The sequence below is a fragment of the Dendrobium catenatum genome, unplaced genomic scaffold (assembly GCF_001605985.2).
Source record: "Dendrobium catenatum unplaced genomic scaffold, ASM160598v2 fragScaff_scaffold_911, whole genome shotgun sequence".
In the NCBI taxonomy this organism is placed as follows: Eukaryota; Viridiplantae; Streptophyta; class Magnoliopsida; order Asparagales; family Orchidaceae; genus Dendrobium; species Dendrobium catenatum.
The window spans coordinates 1101749-1122828 of NW_021319373.1; the positions used below are offsets into that span (position 1 = coordinate 1101749).

A 21080-nucleotide genomic window follows, 5' to 3' on the forward strand; every position below is an offset into this window, starting at 1 on the left:
AGATTAACAGTTCCTGATTATAGGCTAAAATTGTCCGTAGAGAAAAAATTTTCTTTCCTCTCTTAATCTTTTATATGCTTATTACTTATCAATTATGCTAATATTTTTGTTTATTTTTCTTATGGTTAGTTACAGTGTAAATAATTGGAATAATATAAGATTTATGTGGGCTACCCGTGTCTCTAATTTATGAAGTCCAAAAAGTTTGTGATGACCTCTCATCTAATCAGAGAGGCATTCTAGTGCGGTGGATTGTGTATGCTTGGCATGTATTAAATGTTGCTAAAGGTTCCCCTATAACATTCATGTTGAAGAAAAAAGATTTGTGCGAGTGTCAAGTTCTTGCCTTAGCCCTTAGCAAGCGTTTTATAGACTTTAGTGTGTAAAATACGCCTTGATTGATTGCCCTTTATATTCCCATGCATTTAGCTCTTATCAAAGCTATGTTAAATGCTATATAATTCATCCTAAAATTTTCCCATATTGGAAATATCCTTGATTGCACCAGCTAGTTTCCAAGTTGCGAATACCATTTCTCTTTATTCTTCTGGTCTTCAATATGAATTAATACTAGCTCGCTGACATGTGATAAAATGGGTGTTAAATTGGAGCATTAGCGTGTAGATGTTGTGGAGAAGAATGAATTGGTTGATGTTTGATTAAGTAGTTGAATGCATGATTTACATTTTGGTATATTTCAGTTTTGCAAAACTTTTAAACTTGGATAGATTACTTATTATCCAAAAAAACTAGAGCTTGGCATCATATCATTTTTTTTGCTCGTTACGGTTGTGTATTAGGTGATGTGGTGCATTCTGATTGGTCTCCGGACAGTTCGGTATCCGTATAGAATAGTTTCTCCTTAGCCTGGCCATTTTGTGTTTATACCATTTTATTTAGTTCGTGGTATTGTATTTAGATGTCTTTATTTGTCTTTTACTTGACGAGCATAATTTTTTATTGAATTTATGTTGTACATTTTTATTTTAATCTTTTAATTTGAAATAGTTTGATTCTTCTAATAATTTATTATTTATTTATTTATATCTCTGGTATTCATTATTGGCCCTGTCTGCACTCGGATTAAATGTCTTTGGTTTATTCATTTGGTGGGGGGTTTTCCGATAAAAGCAAAGATCTGATATCACGCAGTCTGGTGAAAAGTGTATCTATTTCAGATACAAAAGCATCATAATTTCCCACTCTCTCAACTCTTTTTATAAAATCTGGATAACACAACAAAATAGTTGATTTTCTTTTTGTTATTGAAGAGAGAAATGCAATGCCAAATTCTTTAACACCCATTGCGTTCCAGGTCCTATAAAAAGTCTAGAAAGTGAGTACGATTGACGTGCCTGTTCTTTACACAAAATAGTTTTGAAGAATTTAGCATTCGTTTCTTTACATTGAGGCCTTGTCTCTATTTCCCAAGAATGATTTAGGGCTAGAGGGACTCCTCTTCTGATGCATTTTACCATAAAGTCACTAGAATTTTCTTAGTAGTCTATAGTTTCTTTGTTCATCTCCATCCCATCATCAATAGAGTTGGGCTAGCATAACCTAGTGTGCCAGTGTCATTCTTTGGTACTAAAAAGCTGCTTTAAGAAGCAGAAAGAAAGCCATCCCAAATGTACTAAAAAGTTGTTTTAAGAAGCAGAAAAAAAGCCGTCTCAAACAAAGCCTGTGTCTATGAATAGGAGTTTAGGTCAATCAGTTCATTCAATGCCATTTAAAAATTAGAAGCCTAGCTATTTCTTACACATTAAGGTTCCTCATATGGTGAAGAGAGCTTTTGCACAGTAGAGATTTCTCGATCCAGAAACATGAATTTTTCAAGGCGCAACAGCAATCTTAATGCCTCAGGAGGTCTAATTTCTCACGGATATATTTCTTCTTTATCCTCTATGTTTCCTACACGCTTTTGATAGATCTACATCTCCACAGATTTTTCCCTTGAGTTCTATGAGATCACCACTACCATTCTCAAACTTGGCTAGAATGGGTTCAAAAATGCAACTTTTAGTCATTTACTTTACCATCTTATGTCCTTTTGGGGCTTCAACTTAAATGAGCGTATTCATGAACTATTTCTTAGTTCTTTAGGTTCAGGATATAGTTTAAAGAAGATTCTACTTTATATCCAAGACAAATTAACTTGATTATACAAGAATTATGATGCATAAAACTTCCAAATTAAATTCAAGGTCATACAAACTCCGGTTTCAACAAACTTATAGTCCAATTGATTGCCTCAATGAGACAAATTCATCAACACCATAAGTAATTTGTTCTAACCCCAAATGAACCTAAATCAAAGCACTTGATGTATGGTTGGAAATTTTGAAATATTAATTGGAGGATCAATGATCTTCAAATTTCTCATGCTTATAATTAAATCGAGCAACTCAACGAGGCATATACAGCTAGCTTAAAGTCATTAAATGTCAACATTTTTAAGATTTTTAAATGTTGAAAGAACATATTTATGATTGAGGGAATCAATAGGGTTGTTTGATGGAGTGTTTAAAATGTTGACTATATTTACGCTCTAAAAAAAAATCTATAAATTAGTTTTTTTTTTCTACATGAGGGGGATTTGGACCTTGGTTTCAGACTTAAGAAAGCTCAATGCTTGAAAAATCTCAAAGCTCCACTCAAGCACCGCTGCTTAACCATTGTTGGACTATCGACATCAGACATCTACCTAATCGATGTTGAAATACTGCATATTTGTTGTCATTAGACCACTGCTTGAATCACTGTCATCAGGCTATTGCCTTTGTACCATCATTGCCCGACTAAGATTCTCCAACCACAAATCCTTAACTACGGTTCTCCGACTATTGTCACTAAAGTACAATCGCTCAACTATTATCACTTGACTACAATTCTTTGACCATTGTAGCTTAATTACAATATCTCGACCACTTTTGTCCAAATATAGTCATTTGACCATCATCATTGAACTATGCATTTCAAACAATCGCCTGATTATCAACATCCAATTATGATCCTCTAACCACAATCACTCGACTACAATCATCCAAACATGGTCACCAGAGGGTGCTTTCATGACCACCATTGCCTAAGTAAGTTTCTTATGCAATTATTAAACTAAGACCCTTTGGCCTATGTCACCCTGCTACACTCCTTCGACCACAATCATCTAACCACTATTTTTCAACCACCAATACCCAACTATAGTCTTGTAGCATTTGTTGTCTGATTATGGTCCCTTGACTGTTGTCATTTGACTATGATCTTTTGATTGGGTGTCGCTTGGCTAAACTAATGTCCATCAGTTTTTTCACGTGCATTTTTCAAGATCTTTAATGTGCACCATTGCACATAAGATTAATATACGTCATTGACACTAATTGTAACTCTCGATGCCATCGCTAAGATTTATTTTGGACTTTTTTATTTTTTTATCCCCTCCTCAAAGTAGAACAATCAGAAGAAATAGCAAACGATCTCTTGATAGTAGCTCTCATTTCACAGAGCTCTTCAAATTTTCACCTTGAAACATGTTCTTTATGTTGTATGTTTACTCTATTTCATCAACATCTTTTCTAATCATAAGTAACTCTGACTCATGATGCCATCATCAAGATTTATGTAGGACTTCTTGATTTTTGATATCCACTCTTCAAAGGAGAACAATCAAAACAAATAGCAAATAATCTTTGTTGATGGCTCCCAATCCAGAGGGCTATTCCAACTTTAACCATGAACCATTTTTTCAATGCTATTTGTCAGCTATATTTTATCAACATCTTCCCTAATCATAAGAAAGTGCATCATTTTTAACTAAGGACTAATACTAGTGAAATTATCTTAAATGGGTCATGCCATCGAGGTCTTTTTTCCTTTTAAGAGCTTTTCACATGAAAACTATAGTATTTTGCAACTCCTCTTTTATTTATGTGCGTGTATTGGATGTTCATACAAAACCAAGATTTTAAACGCTATTTACTATCATGAATATTCTGGCATGCAACAGGGCTCCTCAGCTTCTACTTTTTGAGATTGAATTGATTAATCATATTTATTTGCTTCCCAATATATATATTTTAATTTGCTTAAAATGCGAATGAATTTTCTTCCACTTTCTTATGCACCATATGGTTCCTTAATGAATGGATTATATGCATTATAATACTCATGATATCCTATTTCATATTTCTCCTTCACTTGAAATGAAATTCACTTCTAAGCTAAATATTTCGTCTTCTCTCTAAATAAAAATTTCTTTATAATTGTTAAACATGTTTTATGCTGGTTGACGATTACCTAATGCAATTTTGTACTTTTCTCATCGAGGACTTTTTCCCATATGGTGGGGCAAAGACTTTTTGTCAATGTTAACAATTGTATTGCTGTTATTGTATTATGTTAGGTTCAATTCACTCTTTTTTTATTTAATTAATCAATAATATATGTATAAAGCTTTCCTGTCTGAAATGAGGAATTGCTATGCACATTAGCAATAAGAAGGCTTTCTAATTAAGGGTTTGAGGTGAGAGAAAGAGATGTATGTGGTCTTTGAGCCCAAAATTGACGGTGGAACTATCGAGAGAGGTGAAAACACCAAATTATTCATACTAAACTTTTTAGCTCCCGTAAAGCAAAGAGCATGAGCTCTCTGATGCGAGAAACCCTTGCATTGCTTGCAAAAGGTTTCAAAAGCAACATATATATGATTTCTTGGATCTTCGCTTGCTTTTTCTTTAGAGCATCTCCAACCGAACGTCAAACATGTGTATGGCCAAATCTTCCACCATTTACTTGCGGGTGAACAGCGCGACACCAATATTGGCGTTGCACTGTTCACCTACGCTATTTTGCTCTCTCAACCGAAAAAACGCACGAAAGAGAGAAGGATCGTTCATTCACAGAAGCACATAAAATGACGTTCGATTGGAGCAGCACCACAGCATTTTGGAAAAACATATCGGGTTCGGGTTAACCCGATAATCCGAAATTGACCCGGCTGCCAACCCGCCTCACGTATTCACAATTTTGCATCCACGTTGGCACTACACTGTATGCACCGAAGCCACCAATCGCGCCACACTAGATCTCGTTGTAGTCACCTAGTTGGCGGCGGTCCTGTCGTCGCCAAATGCGTCTTTGAGGCCGCCCTCTCTGTCTACTCCATTGACCCTTCCCCAATCTCGTATGGCTAAACAACTGCGGCGTATGGGTTGACGAATTCCTCACGATGGTCCTCCTCGACTGCCTCCATGCCTCCTAGTATTCCGTCTCCATCTTGATCAATGACGCTACCTCCAAACTTCTCTTTCGCGCCCTACGCCCGAGTGGACCACTGCTGCCTCAAATCCCGCATGCTCCTCACCTGCCTCTCCAATGGCGTATGCTTCCACCAATTTAAATTCCTCAGCATCTTCCGCGAAGACTCCCGCTCCATCCTTTTCTGTAGCGAAGACACTGCGCCACTGCCATCTAGGTTGGTTTTCGGGTCAACCCAGGTTGATTTCGAATTTTTGGGTCAGCTCGAACTCGACCAATCTAGCAAACGAGTCAACCCAAACACAAAATTTTCAGGTCAGGTTTTGGGTCGGGTCAAATATTGACACTCTTATGTCGAGCAGCTTGAATCTGTACGACAGAACTGAGGGAAGGGCTCGAACGCGGGCTCGAATGGTCAAATCACTAGAAGGGCAAGCTCGAACGGCTAAATCACAGGTCAGGCGGGCTCAAACAGCGGAATCACAAGGCGGACAGGTTCAAATACGAGCTTTAATGCGGAAGACGAAGTCTTGGGGCAGAATTTGGGGCAGGCTGCAATAATGAAATCGGAGCTCGAACCAAGTAATCGAGCCGCTCGACTAGCCATTTTCAGTGGAACGGGCCGAGCTTGAGCTAACCTTTTGAGCTCGAAATTTGGCTAGCGAGTCGAGCTCGAGTCATGCGTGAGTCGAGTTCGCTCAACTCGTTTGTACCCTTACAGAAACTAACGCCGCAGCACTTCGAGGTGAACTAAACAATTTTTCTCAAGGGCGACGTCCCTTGATGGTTAATACTTGGCTTTCTCTTTTGTTTTATGTATGAGAATGGTGTAAGAGAGAAGAAAAGTAAGGAAAGAATGAGAGAGAAGAGATATCTGTACAAATTTCTCCCATTTTTCATAGTGGACTTCTTGGTGTGGTTTGACTCCATGGTTCTTTCCCGGTTTAGAGTTTTTCCACATTAAATCCTAGTGCCCCTTACTTTCCGCTGCATTCTTTTTTTGTTTTGTTTTGTTGTGTGGTTTACTTTCAAACATCATTGGCAAGGCACTAATAGGAATGGTAGAAGAAGTGTATGTGGCACTCCTTGCAAATGGAGTGATGAGGCCATGCATCACATACTAGGAAATCCATGGTCCCTAGACCGGACCTCATATGAAAAATTAACTAACCTTTCATCTAGTCAACCTCAAGCTAAGGTAAATTTTGAATCAATTGTAAAATATGGATCATGTTTGGATATGAGAACTTGGTATCAACTCAACATATTCACTAGCCTACTCCAACAACATTTTCTTTTTATTATTCTTTCCATTTAATCGCATAGCCTTTTGTGCCTATCATTCAATTTATTCAATTTCTTTTGTTTTTATTCGTAAGGTCTTTTGTGGGCTTTTAAGATTGGAAAGAATTTAACCAAAAAGCTAAAAGCAAGATTGCTAAGGAATCATCCTTCTTCTAAATTATGAAATTTCTTCTTAGCATTGGTTAAAATTTTACAGTTACAATGAAATCGAGGGTACATGTATTTACTTAGAATTGATAAAATATGCAGAATTGTCTGATCAAGGTCCAAATATAAAAAATAAAAACAGAAACACGCTCTCCAGAAACATATTCCTTTAAGAAACAAAGTTTGAATAAATATGGAAAGATTTAGAATACCACAAAATATATTAGCATGTACTAAACCTGTATTAGGCGTTCACGAAGAGCAGGATTTGGATCTGTTAGAAGACGCTTTGCCACATATGGATATGCAACCTGTAGAATTAGCCGATTAATAACAAAAACAAGGAATTTAATAAATTTATTAAATAGATGAGCACAGCCAAAAGAGAATTTATAAACTAAGGAGGTTGGTGAATGGCCATGGATTTTAAGCTACGATGGATCTATAATATGGTATGTGCATTTATAGAGTAGAAAACTATGATGGTAAAAAAAAGGCTAGAATTTATAAGAATGAGCCCATTGGAAGAAAGAAACTGGCGTTTATGTGTATGTATATATATGTATTGTTGACTTCAAACTGATATTAACAAGAAATTTCATCAAATACAAATATTTTGATAAGAACGAATGGTGAATGTGGATTATAAAGCTTCTTCGAAGAGGATAATGTCGAGTAAGACTGGGTATCTAACACATAAAACTGCAAAAAAATTGTTGATACAATGAGTTCCAATGCTAGCTCTTAACATTTCATTTAGTAGTCCAAAAAACAAGAAATTGATGGTAATGGCAATTATTTACCTCAAGAAATTTAAAATCTGGTTGCAGAGTGAAACATATTCCTTCCTGGGTTAGTAGAGAACGAATAACAAGGGAAAACCTCTCTGGGATCCGGATAGGGTACTGATACACAAGCTGATTGAACTTACCTGTAGAATACAAAAGCTACTCACGACAAATAAAAAAACATCAGACATGCAACGGACTCGGTGTAACAAGAATTTAAACTTTACAGAGCTTAATAATTTACATGACCGGCCGGACTATTAAAGTCCCCGCATCAAAGTCATACGAACTGATTTATTAAATCATGAAAATTTGCCAGGGGAAAAGCAGAACATAACATCTAAAAGTATGTTAGTTTTGGAAGGCACAAAACGCATTATCAAGTAGACTTTTGATAGAAAACACTAAAAGAACTGGCATGAAACTTATCAATATTGGAAAAAACTGCAAGAACTCACCACAAATTTCCACAAAACCTGGGAAAAACAGTAATTTTATTGTAGAAAATGACGAAAGCAGAAGGAAAATAACAAGATACACTTGACCCTCCATTCGAGAGGAGGATCTCTCTCTCCAAATTCTCTAGACGCCGCTAGAGCCAAAGAACTCCAAGAACCCAAACAAAAATTCAGCAATCCTCAAGATGCCCTAACCGTAATACAAAACTTCTATTTAAAGCAAACATATAAATAACTCAAAAGGACTACACAGCCCTCTCTCTCTCTTCTCTAGCAGTGGACCCCACCCCAAGGAGGGAGGGATTTGGATCCTGTGGACCAGCAGGCCTCCGCCTGCTGTAGCACCTGAGTCAGCCCAAGGGTTGGGCCGGCTGGACCGGTCTATCAACTTTCACACAGATTGTCAAGTACAAGTTTGATTTGTTCGGCAAAAACAATCATGGTACTACTTTCTGACCCTCACAGACTCTGAACGTAGTAGAAAAATAATGAGATAGATTTCCCCAAATGTGAGACAGAGCAAGGATGGAATACACAAATAAAATTGACCGCTACATCTATATCAAATCTCATGTCTTGTAGTTAATAATAATAGTTAATTAAGACACAAGCAAAAAAACTTCAAAAAAAAATATTTTCAAGCAATTCAATCCGTCCTCGCAAGCTTCCACGGGTGATAGTCGCATATTTTGTACGTGCACAATAAAATCACGAGTTAAACATGAGAAGCTGTTGTCCACTGCAAATGCATTTTAGGGGATTAGCCCAACTAGATGTTCAAAGTAATTCTGTAACACTATTAGTCTTATATTCAATAAAGTTATGCATAAAATTAGCAAGTGTCTAAGATTTCTGAAACAATAGTGTCTAAGATTTCTGAAACAACTTTTTAACAGTCAAGCTAAAATTGCTCAAACAGATATTCATATATGGAAGAAACAGACAAGAATTACCAGTAACACTGCGAAAATTGAAGTCAGCCAATCCTTTTCCAACTGAATTCTGCCAGATTGCTTCTAATGCGGGAATAATTGGAGAGACATCCGTTCCACTAGCAAGGAAACCAAGCCTGGTAAAGTCATTTGCCATCTCAACATAGTCCTCATTTACCGCATGAACAACAGCATCGATCAGAATTTGTTTATTTAGCTGAAATTTAAAAAAAAGATAAATGAAGTTCTTCAAACAATCAAGGACAAGCCTGTAACTACACTAAATTTTGTTAAATCAAGGCAATGGAAAAAGGGGAATGAACTGCTGTGCGCTAGAGAGAGAGGGTGGGGGCTTGCAGTTCAATCCATTTGAAAGTTAATTTTACAAATACATTTTATTATTTTAATGACTTCGAACATCAAAACACCTGAACGGATAACATAATGCTTTACATGGTTGGACTTAGGAGTGCAACCGAGTCAAGCCGACTCGTGAGCCAGCTCGAACTCGACTCGGTAACAGGCTCAACGAGTCGAGCTTATCGAGCTCGCGAGTCGAGCTCGAACACAATTTCGAGTTCGAAGGCTTATCGAGCTCGAGTTCTACTCATCGGCTCGACGGCAGAGCTTGCGAGTGGGAAATCAAAATTGACGTAGCTCACAAGCAGGAAATCCAAATCGACGGAGCTCGCACGCAAATCTCAATGGCGGACAAGCTCTGGACGACGACAGCGGACGCGTGTTTGGGAAGATGATAGAGAAGATATGGACAATGACGTTCGACATTTTCGACTACGAGCTCAGGTCCTCGGGACGACGTCGTCGGAGTTTCGGAAGACGACGAAGAAGATCTGGACAACAACGTCCGTCATTTTCGACTACGAGCTCAGGTCCTCGGGACGATGTCGCCGGAGTTTGAGAAGACGTCGGAGAAGATGATGAGCTCAGTACGAAGGATATCAATGACGGAGGTTGGGAAGACGGATGCGATGACAGACGAGGGACGATAGAGGTGACGAGTTCGACAACGGAGCTCGAGACTGAGCTCTGCAAGCCGCTCGAGCTCAAATTTTGAGCTGGACTCGAGTTTGAGCTCGAGCTCGGTATAATAGTCGAGCTCGACTCGAACAATCCCTGGTTCGAGTGGTTCGAGCTCGACTCAACTCGTTTCACCCCTAGTTGGACTTCAAGATTTGTAAATGTGAATCATGATAATCTACATTGTCAAAACCACAGACAGTTGCAATGAACTCCAATATGTTACGATTGGTAATGAAAACATTCAAACTTCTCTCAATGTATGAACTGTTCATACAATGAATAGATACTACATATTTCAATGTAATATGATTCCTAAAATCTGATTAAAGAACATATGACTGTACAACACATTAAGATCAAGATCATGTGTTTTTATGTTTACAATATAAATATAAGTTAAACTCTAACATCCATATGTAGGAATAGACATGATGAGACAAGGGCAGGGACCATATAAAAGTAAAATGCTTTCAAAATACAGATATGCATAAAAGGAAGAAGATGTGAGAATGAATGCTAACATCTAAGAAGATAAAGTCTGATTTTGGGAGGCTGTATACCTTGTCCTTAAAAGGTGAAGACGTATTGCAATGAAATTAAACAAAAGTTACAAGAAATGTACTAAGGATCTGCAGTAAGAATTCAGAAATAAAAGCTAGGATAGCAAAAGGCTTTAAAAGAACTGGCGGGATATTATTCTATGAGAAATTCAAACTATTCAAAATGCATTAGCATATACATAATAAACCAAGGAATACTTAAGCATTACAGAAAGAGCTCTCAACCCTCATTTCACGTCATAATATGTATATCACCTGATAGCTGCAAACTCTGCAAAGAAGTAGACAAAGAATACTAAATCTGGCAATTGAAACGTCAAACTTAAGAGCAAATGTCATCAAACGTAGAGCCTTAATAGTACCATGAAGCCAAGCCAGTCTTTGAACTAAATATTATGGTTTATGGGATCAAGCGATATGACCTCTCAGAATTCAAGTGTTGTGACCGGTTTGGAAGCAAATAAAACTTTAGAACAATGGATTAAATTTTTAAAAGAAAAAGAGTATAGAATTCGTAGAACAATGACTGAATGCATGAGTGCAACTTTGGTGGATATGAAAATGATAATTATCAGTTGATATTACTAGAAGATCAAGTGGTGCTAATGTGATTAAATAACTTGAAAATGTTACAAAAACAATAGGATATAAATAACAAGATAACTTCTAAAATTAAATATAGGGGACAAATAGAAATTTGCATTAATATTATCATGTATTAAGAGAAGATCATGAGGAAAAAATATGAACTATTCTATATGAACACAATTTTCAAGAAAAAACAAAAGCCAAGTTGGGAGTGGAGGATATGAAGAAATTAACATAGATCTATAATAAAACTAACATTGAGAGAGAGAGAGAGAGAGAGAGAGAGAGAGAGAGAGAGAGAGAGAGAAGGAGGGAAGGGGAGTGATTATATCAAAGGGATAGTGAGAATAGCACTTATGAATGATAAAATTGTGAAAAATAGAATAGATTGTACTAAGGCTCCAGCCATTCATTAATATAAACAGCCGACATCAATATACCTCACAGTCCTAGTTTCATTTTGTCAGCCCAAAAGGCAAAATGGTTTTAGCTAGATATGCTCTTGAGGAACCATCCAGATCCGTAGAATATGTGGCACTTCAAATTTCAACCAGAATTTGAAGTCACCAATGATAAAATGTTAGGTCTGGAATGTGTAACAAACAAGTATATCTTCAAGTGCATTCGGTAAACTACTAAGCTAGCCGGAAAATGTTATGAAGCTTTTCATTAGAGAATCTTTCTCCCCGCACTTCCCACCATTTATGCTAGCTAAAGCAACACACAATTCAACATGAGATGACACCCCAAATAAAGACAGGCCACATTCTCCAAAATTAAAAAAATCTACAAAACCTAAAAAATTAAGTGGGAGATGAATCAATTAAAACTAGGTCTTTCCCCTTATTATCAGGAACTGAAATTTGGTTAATATAAACATTTATTTCGTTACAGCAAATTTTGATAGAATAATTTAAGTGATGAGAAAGAATTATTTAACTGACCTGACTAAGCACAGCTACATTTCCAAAGTCTACATAAGCTATACGACCATCACGCATTGCAAAAATATTTCCAGGATGTGGATCTCCATGGAACAAACCAAATTCTAGAAGCTGGCGTAAAGCAGCACTTACACCAACAGTCAAAAATCCATTTACATCAATACCTGCTTCTTTGATGGCCTGTTCACAAACGTAGAAAAGAAAATCTTCAAAATGAAAATATAAGAAACAAGCTAGACTATTGAAAGGAAAATGCTCATTTTCTCATCTGTGTTTATGCAACTAGATGTCAAAGTAATTCAAGATTAACTAATACGGGAATTCTAGGAATGATATCTCTAGACCCACTGATTGCAAGCAAGATTATTGGCATGTCATAAAAATAAACAGCAAGAAGACATTGAACTTGAGATAATAAATAGTTGAAAAAGATAATAATTGTCAGACCTGGGGGTCAGTGCACCGAATACCATCAATCCATTCCATTACTAGAACACGGGAGCCTGAAAGTTGTGTATAAACTTGAGGAATTTTGACAGTTGGGTCATCTTTGAAATTCTCAAAGAAGTCCTCAATATTTCGAGCCTCCTAAAGTTCAAAAATATTTCATGTTAGATAAAGAAGAACGGGAAAAGAAGCTATTTTGGAGCACTAGGGATGCAGATAATGATAAGCTCCTATGTTAAGTATCATCTATGATAAGTATTTGCAAAAATTATATAAACTTCGATATGACATTAAAAATAGCCTTTGATCAGGCATGAATTGATGCATATTTGACTTAGAAACTTCCAAAACTAAATTCAGGAACATCTACTCCGATTTCAACAAATTTATAATCGATATGAACATCTCAACAAGATAAATCCAATAGTACCAAAAGTAGTCCAATGAGTCCGATGCGACTTGGAAGCAAAAACAACAAATTAGATAAGAAGAAATTGCATGAACACAAGAATGGGAGCAAATTTTTTATTACTCCAAAAATAATGAAAGATATAATTGATCTACTATTCGAGAGGTAGATTGACTCTCCCACAAACCCTAGCCGCCGCTAGAAATAACTCAAAAGAGAACTACAACAAATACAAATCTCATTATGCCCATAAAACAACTCAATTACCCTAATATAATCCTTCCTACTTTCCTCCCAAATCTAAATTAAAATCAGCCCTCTTTCTCTTAATAAAAACATTTCTTAATTCAAATCAACTCTCTTTTCCTAAATTCAAACCTTCTTAAACAGCTCCCTATTGATTCCTCCTTTTTACATAGCTCCCCTAAGCCCCAAAAGGGAGCCAAACTTCCCCCTCTTGCTGCCCCTGGTTCCCCCCAGCCACATGGCTGGTTCGGCCTGGGCTGGGCGGGCCTGGGTTGGGCCGGCCTGGTCTAAGCCAGGCGTATCAGAGCCCGAATAAGCCCAGATCAAACACTTCAAGCGTAATTAGAAACTTCAGGTCATTAATTGGAAGACCAAATGATCTCCACATTTTACATGTTTCTAATCAAATCAAGCATCTCAATGAGACAAATCTAACAAGCTTAAGATCATTAAATTCTAATATCATTAAGATACTTAAGTGACGAAATAATGTATGATCGAGTGAATCAATATGGATCATTCAATGACATGTTCCAAATTTTATCTATATTTACAGGACATACCACTCTAAAAAAAATCTATAAATAGGCATCCACTCTCTACATGAGAGGGAGCCCGTAGCTAGTACTTTAGCTTCATATTCAACAGAGCTAAAAGGCTCTAAGAATTATACAGCTCCACCCAAGCACTACCGCATGAGAGGGAGCCCGTAGCTAGTACTTTAACTTCATATCACCTTGAGTGCTTCGGCTAACAGCAGCTTAGCCCATTCATTTCTTCCCCAAATCTGCCTTTCCCGTGGATAGATTTTGAAAATTTCAGCCAGCTTGGATGGGAACGTAATTGGGTTTTGGTTGACTGATTGGTGGAGTATTAATTACTCAATTAATTCAGAGGAAATAAATTAAAACCCAAGCCAATGAAAGGGGAAAACGGGTATGAGAGGGAGGAAATTAATTTCCTATCCAGCAGCAATCAAGTTTTGGAAACTTTCCAAAAAAATAAGCTGTTACGGGAAAAGGCTCCAACTCAAATTCTGTAGTAAATTAGGAAAGAAGATATGAGGGGGAGAGCAAGGCCAGCAACATGGAGGATAGGATAGGAAATATGAGAGGAAGGGGGACGGTGAAAAGAATAGAAAAATCTGAGGAATTCCTATTTATGATTTTAGATTTAGGGAAGATTTAATTTAAATCCTCTTGAATTTAAAATTCAAAATAAATCTAAATCAAATACTTCCCTAAAATAGATGAACTCATTTAGGAAATATTTTGAATTCAAATTTGAATGAATTTGAATTTCAAATTATTTCCAATTGATCCCAACCTAAATTAGGAAACAAAATAAGAGAATCAAAGGGAGTGGGGCCGGCCTAGGAGAATGGGATGATGAAGGGAGGTGGCCAGCAGGTTGGGAAGAGGTGGCCGGCGGGATTGTGAAGAGGTGGTCGGTGGCTTGGGTGGAGGATGGGGATGTTGACAAGGAGAAGATGAAAAGATAACGAAAAAGAATAAAACCACGAACCCGGCCGTCTCCAAGGTTGGTGGGTGATACGATTTCCCTCTCCAAGGGATCTCAAATCACGAGCCCGGACCCATCCTGCGGCTGGTGAAGATTTAGATTCCTCCCATAGGAATCTCACTCTCGTCCTCTCTCAAGAACACAAGTGCAAACACACAAATTTTATTATAATTCCATCATGTCCTAATACAAGAGCAAAGGCCTCTATATATAAGCCTTAAAAGAAACTAAAAGACAATTTTGCCCCTTGGGCTTACATAAAACAAATCCCTTAAGTAAGGGTAAAAAAAGAAAAAATGCATAATTAAATAAAAATTACAATTAATAAAATAAGATAAAATGAAGGGATCTCGGCCGTCGATCTTCAGCTCCTCGGATAGGCATGGACGGTTGGATGTCCGCATCACGATCACCCGACTACGATCCTTGGACATCCATCTTTAGATTATGATACTTCGTCCCCAAAGTATAATCCTTTGACTACAATCACCAGATTAAGATCCTCTTATCATTGTCACCTAGCTACATCAATACCCACTGAACTAGTCACCTACCATCACTAAAAATGTCGACGTGCACCATTTCTTTAGCCTATACGATCGATGCATGCCATTAACATAAACTCTGACTCCTTATATTAGCATTGGGAATTATGTTGGACTTCTTGGTCTCTTGTTTATCCTTTTCAAATAAGTGTTAAACAAACAAGCAAATGACCTATTAAAGACAACTCTCATGCTACAGGGCTTTTCCAACATGAACCACATAATATGTTGTATACATTATATTTTTACTATACTGAATCAATGTCTTCCCCTGAGGAAGGGCATCATTTGTAATCAATGACAAACATTATTACAATCATTTCAACTAGTATAAGCCTCGTGAGTTTTCCCTTTTTCGAGTCTTCCGCGTAAAAAATCAATTATCTTTTGCAACTCCTTTTTTGTTTGTGTGTTGAATCCTCATACAATGTTAACTCTACCACCATGAATATTTTGGCACTCAAAACACTTCCTCCTTTAAAGTGCAAAATTTGCCAAACTAGCAGTATGAAAGAGCATGCACAATGCATCAAAGCTACAGCAAATGGGAGGTATAAGCTTAACCCTTGATTACAAAAAGTTATTTCCATAGCTTGAAACTTTTGTTACGAATAAAATCACACAACAAAAACAAATAAAAAACTAAACACAACGAAAAAGGACACAAGGATTTAACGTGGAAAAACCTGAAACCGAAAAAAATCCACGGAGCCACACAACTCCAAGAAATCCACTATGAAATTGGGAGAATTTGAATAGAGATCTCACTTCTCACACTCTCTCTTTTTCTCTCTTCGTATCACGCACAATTATGTTCTCAAAATAGATGGAAGAAAAATTGTTTAAACCTACTCGCGCACTGCCCCCCCAGCTCGACTGACGGAATTGAGATCTAAGTCAACAGTACAACCCGATTATTCGATACAATTAGATTCCACACAAAACTAACACCTTTGACCTCCGGATTATAATGGAGGTTGGAGGTAATCTAAAAACCATTACAAAACAGCCCTAGTAATTGTCTATAAAAGGAAATCAAAGGTTATAAACAAGATCATTCTATTTTTGTATTCTTTAAAAAGAATCACAGGATATAAACAAGATCATTCTTGAATTCTTTGAAAAGAAAAAAGTGAAGAAACCAAATATAAATCACCACATAATAGAAAGCATGAAAACTTACTAGAGTGAAAAGGTATGCAAACTTACAAGTGTGTAATCAAGTTCTTCCAGAAGCTTTTCCCCAAACTCATCAACAATAAGCTCTGCATTGCAGCCAAGCTTCCGAAGACTGATACCATTAAGAAATGAAGCCAGAGTACGAAACAGGAAAAGATCTCTATAGATAATAGGCTCAATTCCAGGCCGTAGTACCTGTAAATAGGAATATAATGAGAAGATATCATGTCTGTAATAATAGTAAGTGCATCATGAAAGTGAAGCTTAAATATCACAAAGCTATAAAATTGAATTCCAGTAAAAACCAGAACCAAGCAAAGCATGGATGCAAATCTAAAAATTTATACTCAACGGATACGCATTCATGTTCATTGATGTTTAGTTATTTTATTTTATGTTTTCTACTTCATTTCATTATAAATATGTCTAATGATGGAGTCTACAAGAATGAGATGTGTTCTCTGATGTTTTGATTACCATAGTTGGCTTGATTTATTTCTACAAGTTTGTTCTGATTCAGCTCTCTATGAATTCAAGAGGAGCGGACTTCCTATCCCTTGTTTTCAACACAATGGATTCCATTGTTTTGCGGTTGCTTAGTGGTTCATTGAAATACCCATCCAACTCTCGCTACCATAGAGCTTGTCACAAATTTGGAGATTCTCTCTTGTGTTTCATGTATTTTACCTATTCAATTGCTTCATTTGCTATCTTGTTTAGCTACTGCTTCGTTGTGTTTCCTTCTATAGAAGTTACGCATTGTTGTGCTTAACACCTTTCCTATAGTAGCTATATAAGGCCCCTGTTGCTTCATCATTTATTTTAGGTTGGATTTATAATCAATCATCTTATTAAAAAAAGGAGAATATAGAAAGAAATGCATTGTGAATAAAAATTTATCAGCCATTACAACCTTAATAGCCACATCCTCTCCAGTCTCCCGAAGTGTGGCTCGGTAGACCTGGCCCAGACTTGCAGCAGCTATAGTTTGCGGTGTAATCCTGCTAAAAATCTTTTCAAGAGGTTGTCCCAGCTCTTCTTCAATAATGTCAAAAGCTTCCTGCACACTTCGATGAAGACAAGATTTGCCACCAATCCTAAGGAAGTTTTCTTGACAAAAAAAATGGTAGAACTTGTCATAAGCACACAAGCAATACCTGATTGGGAAAAGGCGGAACATCATCCTGTAGAATACAGAGTTCATTCATGTAATCCTCTCGTATTATGTCTGGCCTGTTTGCCAAAACCTATCCCAACATCCAAAACCACCATTAATGATCAGCAAAGTGCAGTTAAGAAGATTGCTACATTAATTGCAACAAGTCGAAGGCTACAATTAACTTGAACCACCATGAATGGTTATTTGATTGCATCGACATTACAGTTGGCCTATCAAAATGTAACATACCAACTTGGAAACAGTAAGGCATAGAGTTAATAAAATAAACTATGTTGGATGTTCATATACCAAAGAGTGTCACAAGAGCAAGAAATAGCATTTGATGCAAACTTATACTCGCTAAAAATACAGAATATGAGTGCCGAGATGAGTGTATTCATAAGTTGGGCGCTTCTTTTACTTTAGTTTTTTTTTTTTTTTTTAATGTTCATTGAAAGCATGCTTATGATGATTCCCTGTAGAGAACAGGTTGTTCTCTCTTCTCTAATTTGATTATCTATTGGTCCTAGTCTAGACATTATTTTCCATGGTTTAGCTATTTGGTCATTGTCCTTTATGATTTTGCAACTTACGTGATTATTAAATTATCATTTGTGACAATTTTATATATTTTCTGGTTTTCAAAAATATATATAAATTTTACCTAAATTACAAGATTTTGGAAAACGAATTTGCAAATTTGTACATGATTTGTGCACCTCATCATAAATTTACATTAGAAATTCCTAAATCCTATTGCGTCCTACATCATATTTGGTATACAACAACAACAAGCATTTATCCCACTAAAATATGGGGTCGACTGAATGAATCATTTTTCTCCATTGTGTCCTGTTAAGGTTCAAATCCTTATCTAAATCTAATAAAGATAGGTCATTTATAGTATTTTTTAACCAAGTCTTTTTAGGTCTACCTCTACCTTTCTTAACATAAGTCAAATCTAATACATCTATTTTCCTAACTGAGTCATCGGAAGACCGCCGTTTTATGTGACCAAACCATCTAAGGCGACTCTCTCTAATCTTATCTTCCATCGGAGCTACTCCAACCTTTTCACATATATGCTCATTTCACATTTCATATCTTGTCTTTAAGAGTAAAGCCACTCATCCACCTGAGCATCCTCATCTCTGCAACACTTAACTTAATATTATGCTTCTCTTTTAATGTCCAACATCTGCACCATAAAGCATTGCAGGTCTCACTACCATCTTATAGAATTTTCTCTTATGTTTGAGAGGAACTTTCTATCACATAACAAGCTCCATGCATTCCTCCACCCCAACCATCCAACTTGAATTCTACTAATAATATTCCCATCTATTTCACCATCACTCTGAACAATAAACCCACGATATCTAAAATGTGTGCTCTTATTAATGACTTAATATATTAAAGGATTCGTGTTATTATTATTCGACAAGTTTTACGCTGGTTGTCGACTATCTAACTCAACCCTCCACTTTTTTCATCCAAGACTTAAGACCTGGCAATAACAGTGTTCAAAATTATATTCCTACATTCGATGGTAGATACAATCTTAAAAAATTTCAAATTGGACTTAAAGTTTGGAAGGCCTCTTGAACATTGCAATATTTTTTATTCCAAAAAGTAAAATGTACTAAATCAAAATTTGTTGGATGTGCTAAATCATTTTGGAAAAGTGTTACTCTAAATCTATATGGTTTGTATGAAACATAAATTCAAGGAACAATATTTACTATTCAATGGATATAGGGACTAATTGTATCATCAATTTAATAATTATAAATAAGATAAATATGGAGTTTTTGAAGCTTTTCTCATCTATTCCTCTAGGAATTAATTACAGTGCATTCTCATTTTTCATTAGGAATTCTTTTGCATTTTTAGCATGTCATTATTGTATCGCATCATATTGCATTATTCATTTGTCATCTACATAATTTGCCTGAAGATATCAAAAAAAGAAATACTAATTATGATAATTATAAATCTAATACTGATGTGAATGGTTGGGATAAGGTTAGTCAGGATGATAAATTATAGCCATGTACTATATGCATACGTATTATAAATGAAAATGAAGAACAGTATATACCAAATTGATAAATTCGCCATATAAGAAAGACTTTGAGACACGAAGCAGCAGTTAATTTCCAGAAAAACTAGACACGCAAAACGAAAGAAAAAAATCACCTGCCCAACTTTGATGAACGAAGGTCCAAGGTCGCATAGAAGGTTTCGGAGCTGACGAGCCCTGTATGGCACCACTTCCTCGTCGCGTCCCACAAGACAATCGTAGGTGAGGGCCGACCAATAAAACCCTAAATTCCAGACAATTTCCACTCCTCTTCCGATAAGAGACAATATCGCCCCTCTAGATTCCAGAACCTTATTCCTAACCTATCAAAAAGGAAATTAAAAAAAAAAAAAAACAAATTTTGTTTATTGATGAACTCCAAGTAGAGAAAATGGAACACATAAGTGAGTTAATCTTGGCTTACTGCTTCGGGAGTGTATTTCCGAAACGGAATGCAGACCCCGCGCTCCAATTCCAGCTGCTCCATGGCGTCGTTCGTCTTTTCCGCGAAGGCGTTGATACGCCGTGACCATGACGCCGTGCCTGATTGGGGGGTTATCGCAGACTCAGCCATGACCCGCACGCTTCGTGAGGAACGGGAAGGTGCGGTGCTCCACATCTCCGAGGATCGCCGGCAACTCCTCGGCGGCCCAAAGCCATGGCCCAAGAAGCGACGGGACCGCCATGACACGTCGCCGGAGCTAGGGAATTGAACGGTACAAACTTCCATTATAATCAATGAAGAAGAAAGAGATTCAGAGGAGAGAGAAGAGTGGTTAGTTGCTAGTAGGAGACTCCGAGCTCTCGAAGGCAGCTCGGAGAAAAATTGTAGGAGATTATCGACGCGCCATTGTTTTATTAAATTGTTTATCTGTTTAGCGGTTTTATTTTTTTATTTATGTTTATCTTAAATGAATAAAAAAAAAATGTGGACCATTGATTTATGATAGCGCCGTCTATAATTTATAAGATAACCATATGGACAAGCGAGGGTTTTGTTCAAGTAACTTTTATTTGGTCCGGTTAACATATAGAGCTACATTCGGCCGGCATTAAGATCGCAGGCACAAAACAAGAAATACCGAGCAATATCAACAATAACGAGAAATTTCATTATGTGAAGATAAAATACCGAGTAATACCAAGCAATACCTAGTTTTTTCTAGACGGTGCTATCTAGAAAAACTCGGTATTTTTTGGGATTACTATGTATTGCTCGGTATTATTACTCGGTATTGATCTTCACATAGCGGTATTCCTCGTTATTACCAAACAATACCTATCAATACCGACCAAATATCGAGCAAAAACCGAGTAACAATCCTCTGACCTAACGTAGAGCTACGTCCGGTCAGAGGAAGTAATAAAAGTTCTTGTTCAAGGTCCCGTTTTGGGAGAAATTATTACATCCGGTCAAAAATCAAACGATCCGAATGTATACCGAGTAATACCGAGTTCAAAATACTGAGTTTTAG

General features: G+C 36.8%; 1 protein-coding gene across 1 annotated transcript; it reads right to left on the reverse strand.

Moving 5' to 3' along the window:
* Nucleotides 1-6873: 6873 nt before the first annotated feature.
* On the reverse strand, nt 6874-20455 carry LOC110109641 (protein ACTIVITY OF BC1 COMPLEX KINASE 1, chloroplastic-like). Its single transcript, XM_020840824.2, has 10 exons — nt 20030-20455; nt 19722-19928; nt 17521-17610; nt 17277-17423; nt 16394-16558; nt 12464-12604; nt 12017-12196; nt 8905-9100; nt 7509-7636; nt 6874-7016 (listed from the first exon to the last, which is right to left on the reverse strand). Exons 1-10 carry the CDS (start codon nt 20333-20335, stop codon nt 6939-6941), a joined length of 1638 nt encoding a protein of 545 aa, XP_020696483.1. The 5' UTR covers nt 20336-20455; the 3' UTR covers nt 6874-6938.
* Between the last annotated feature and the right edge of the window lie 625 nt (nt 20456-21080).

Bases quoted from the DNA above. Each gene is read 5' to 3' on its own strand.
- LOC110109641 (XM_020840824.2), bottom strand. From the start codon at position 20,335: ATGGAAGTTTGTACCGTTCAATTCCCTAGCTCCGGCGACGTGTCATGG. The intron at 16,559-17,276 runs GTTGTAATGGCT...TCCTATTTACAG, and splicing joins GAGAGGATGTGGCTATTAAG to GTACTACGGCCTGGAATTGA. The intron at 12,197-12,463 runs GTCTGACAATTA...GTTTGTGAACAG, and splicing joins TTCGGTGCACTGACCCCCAG to GCCATCAAAGAAGCAGGTAT.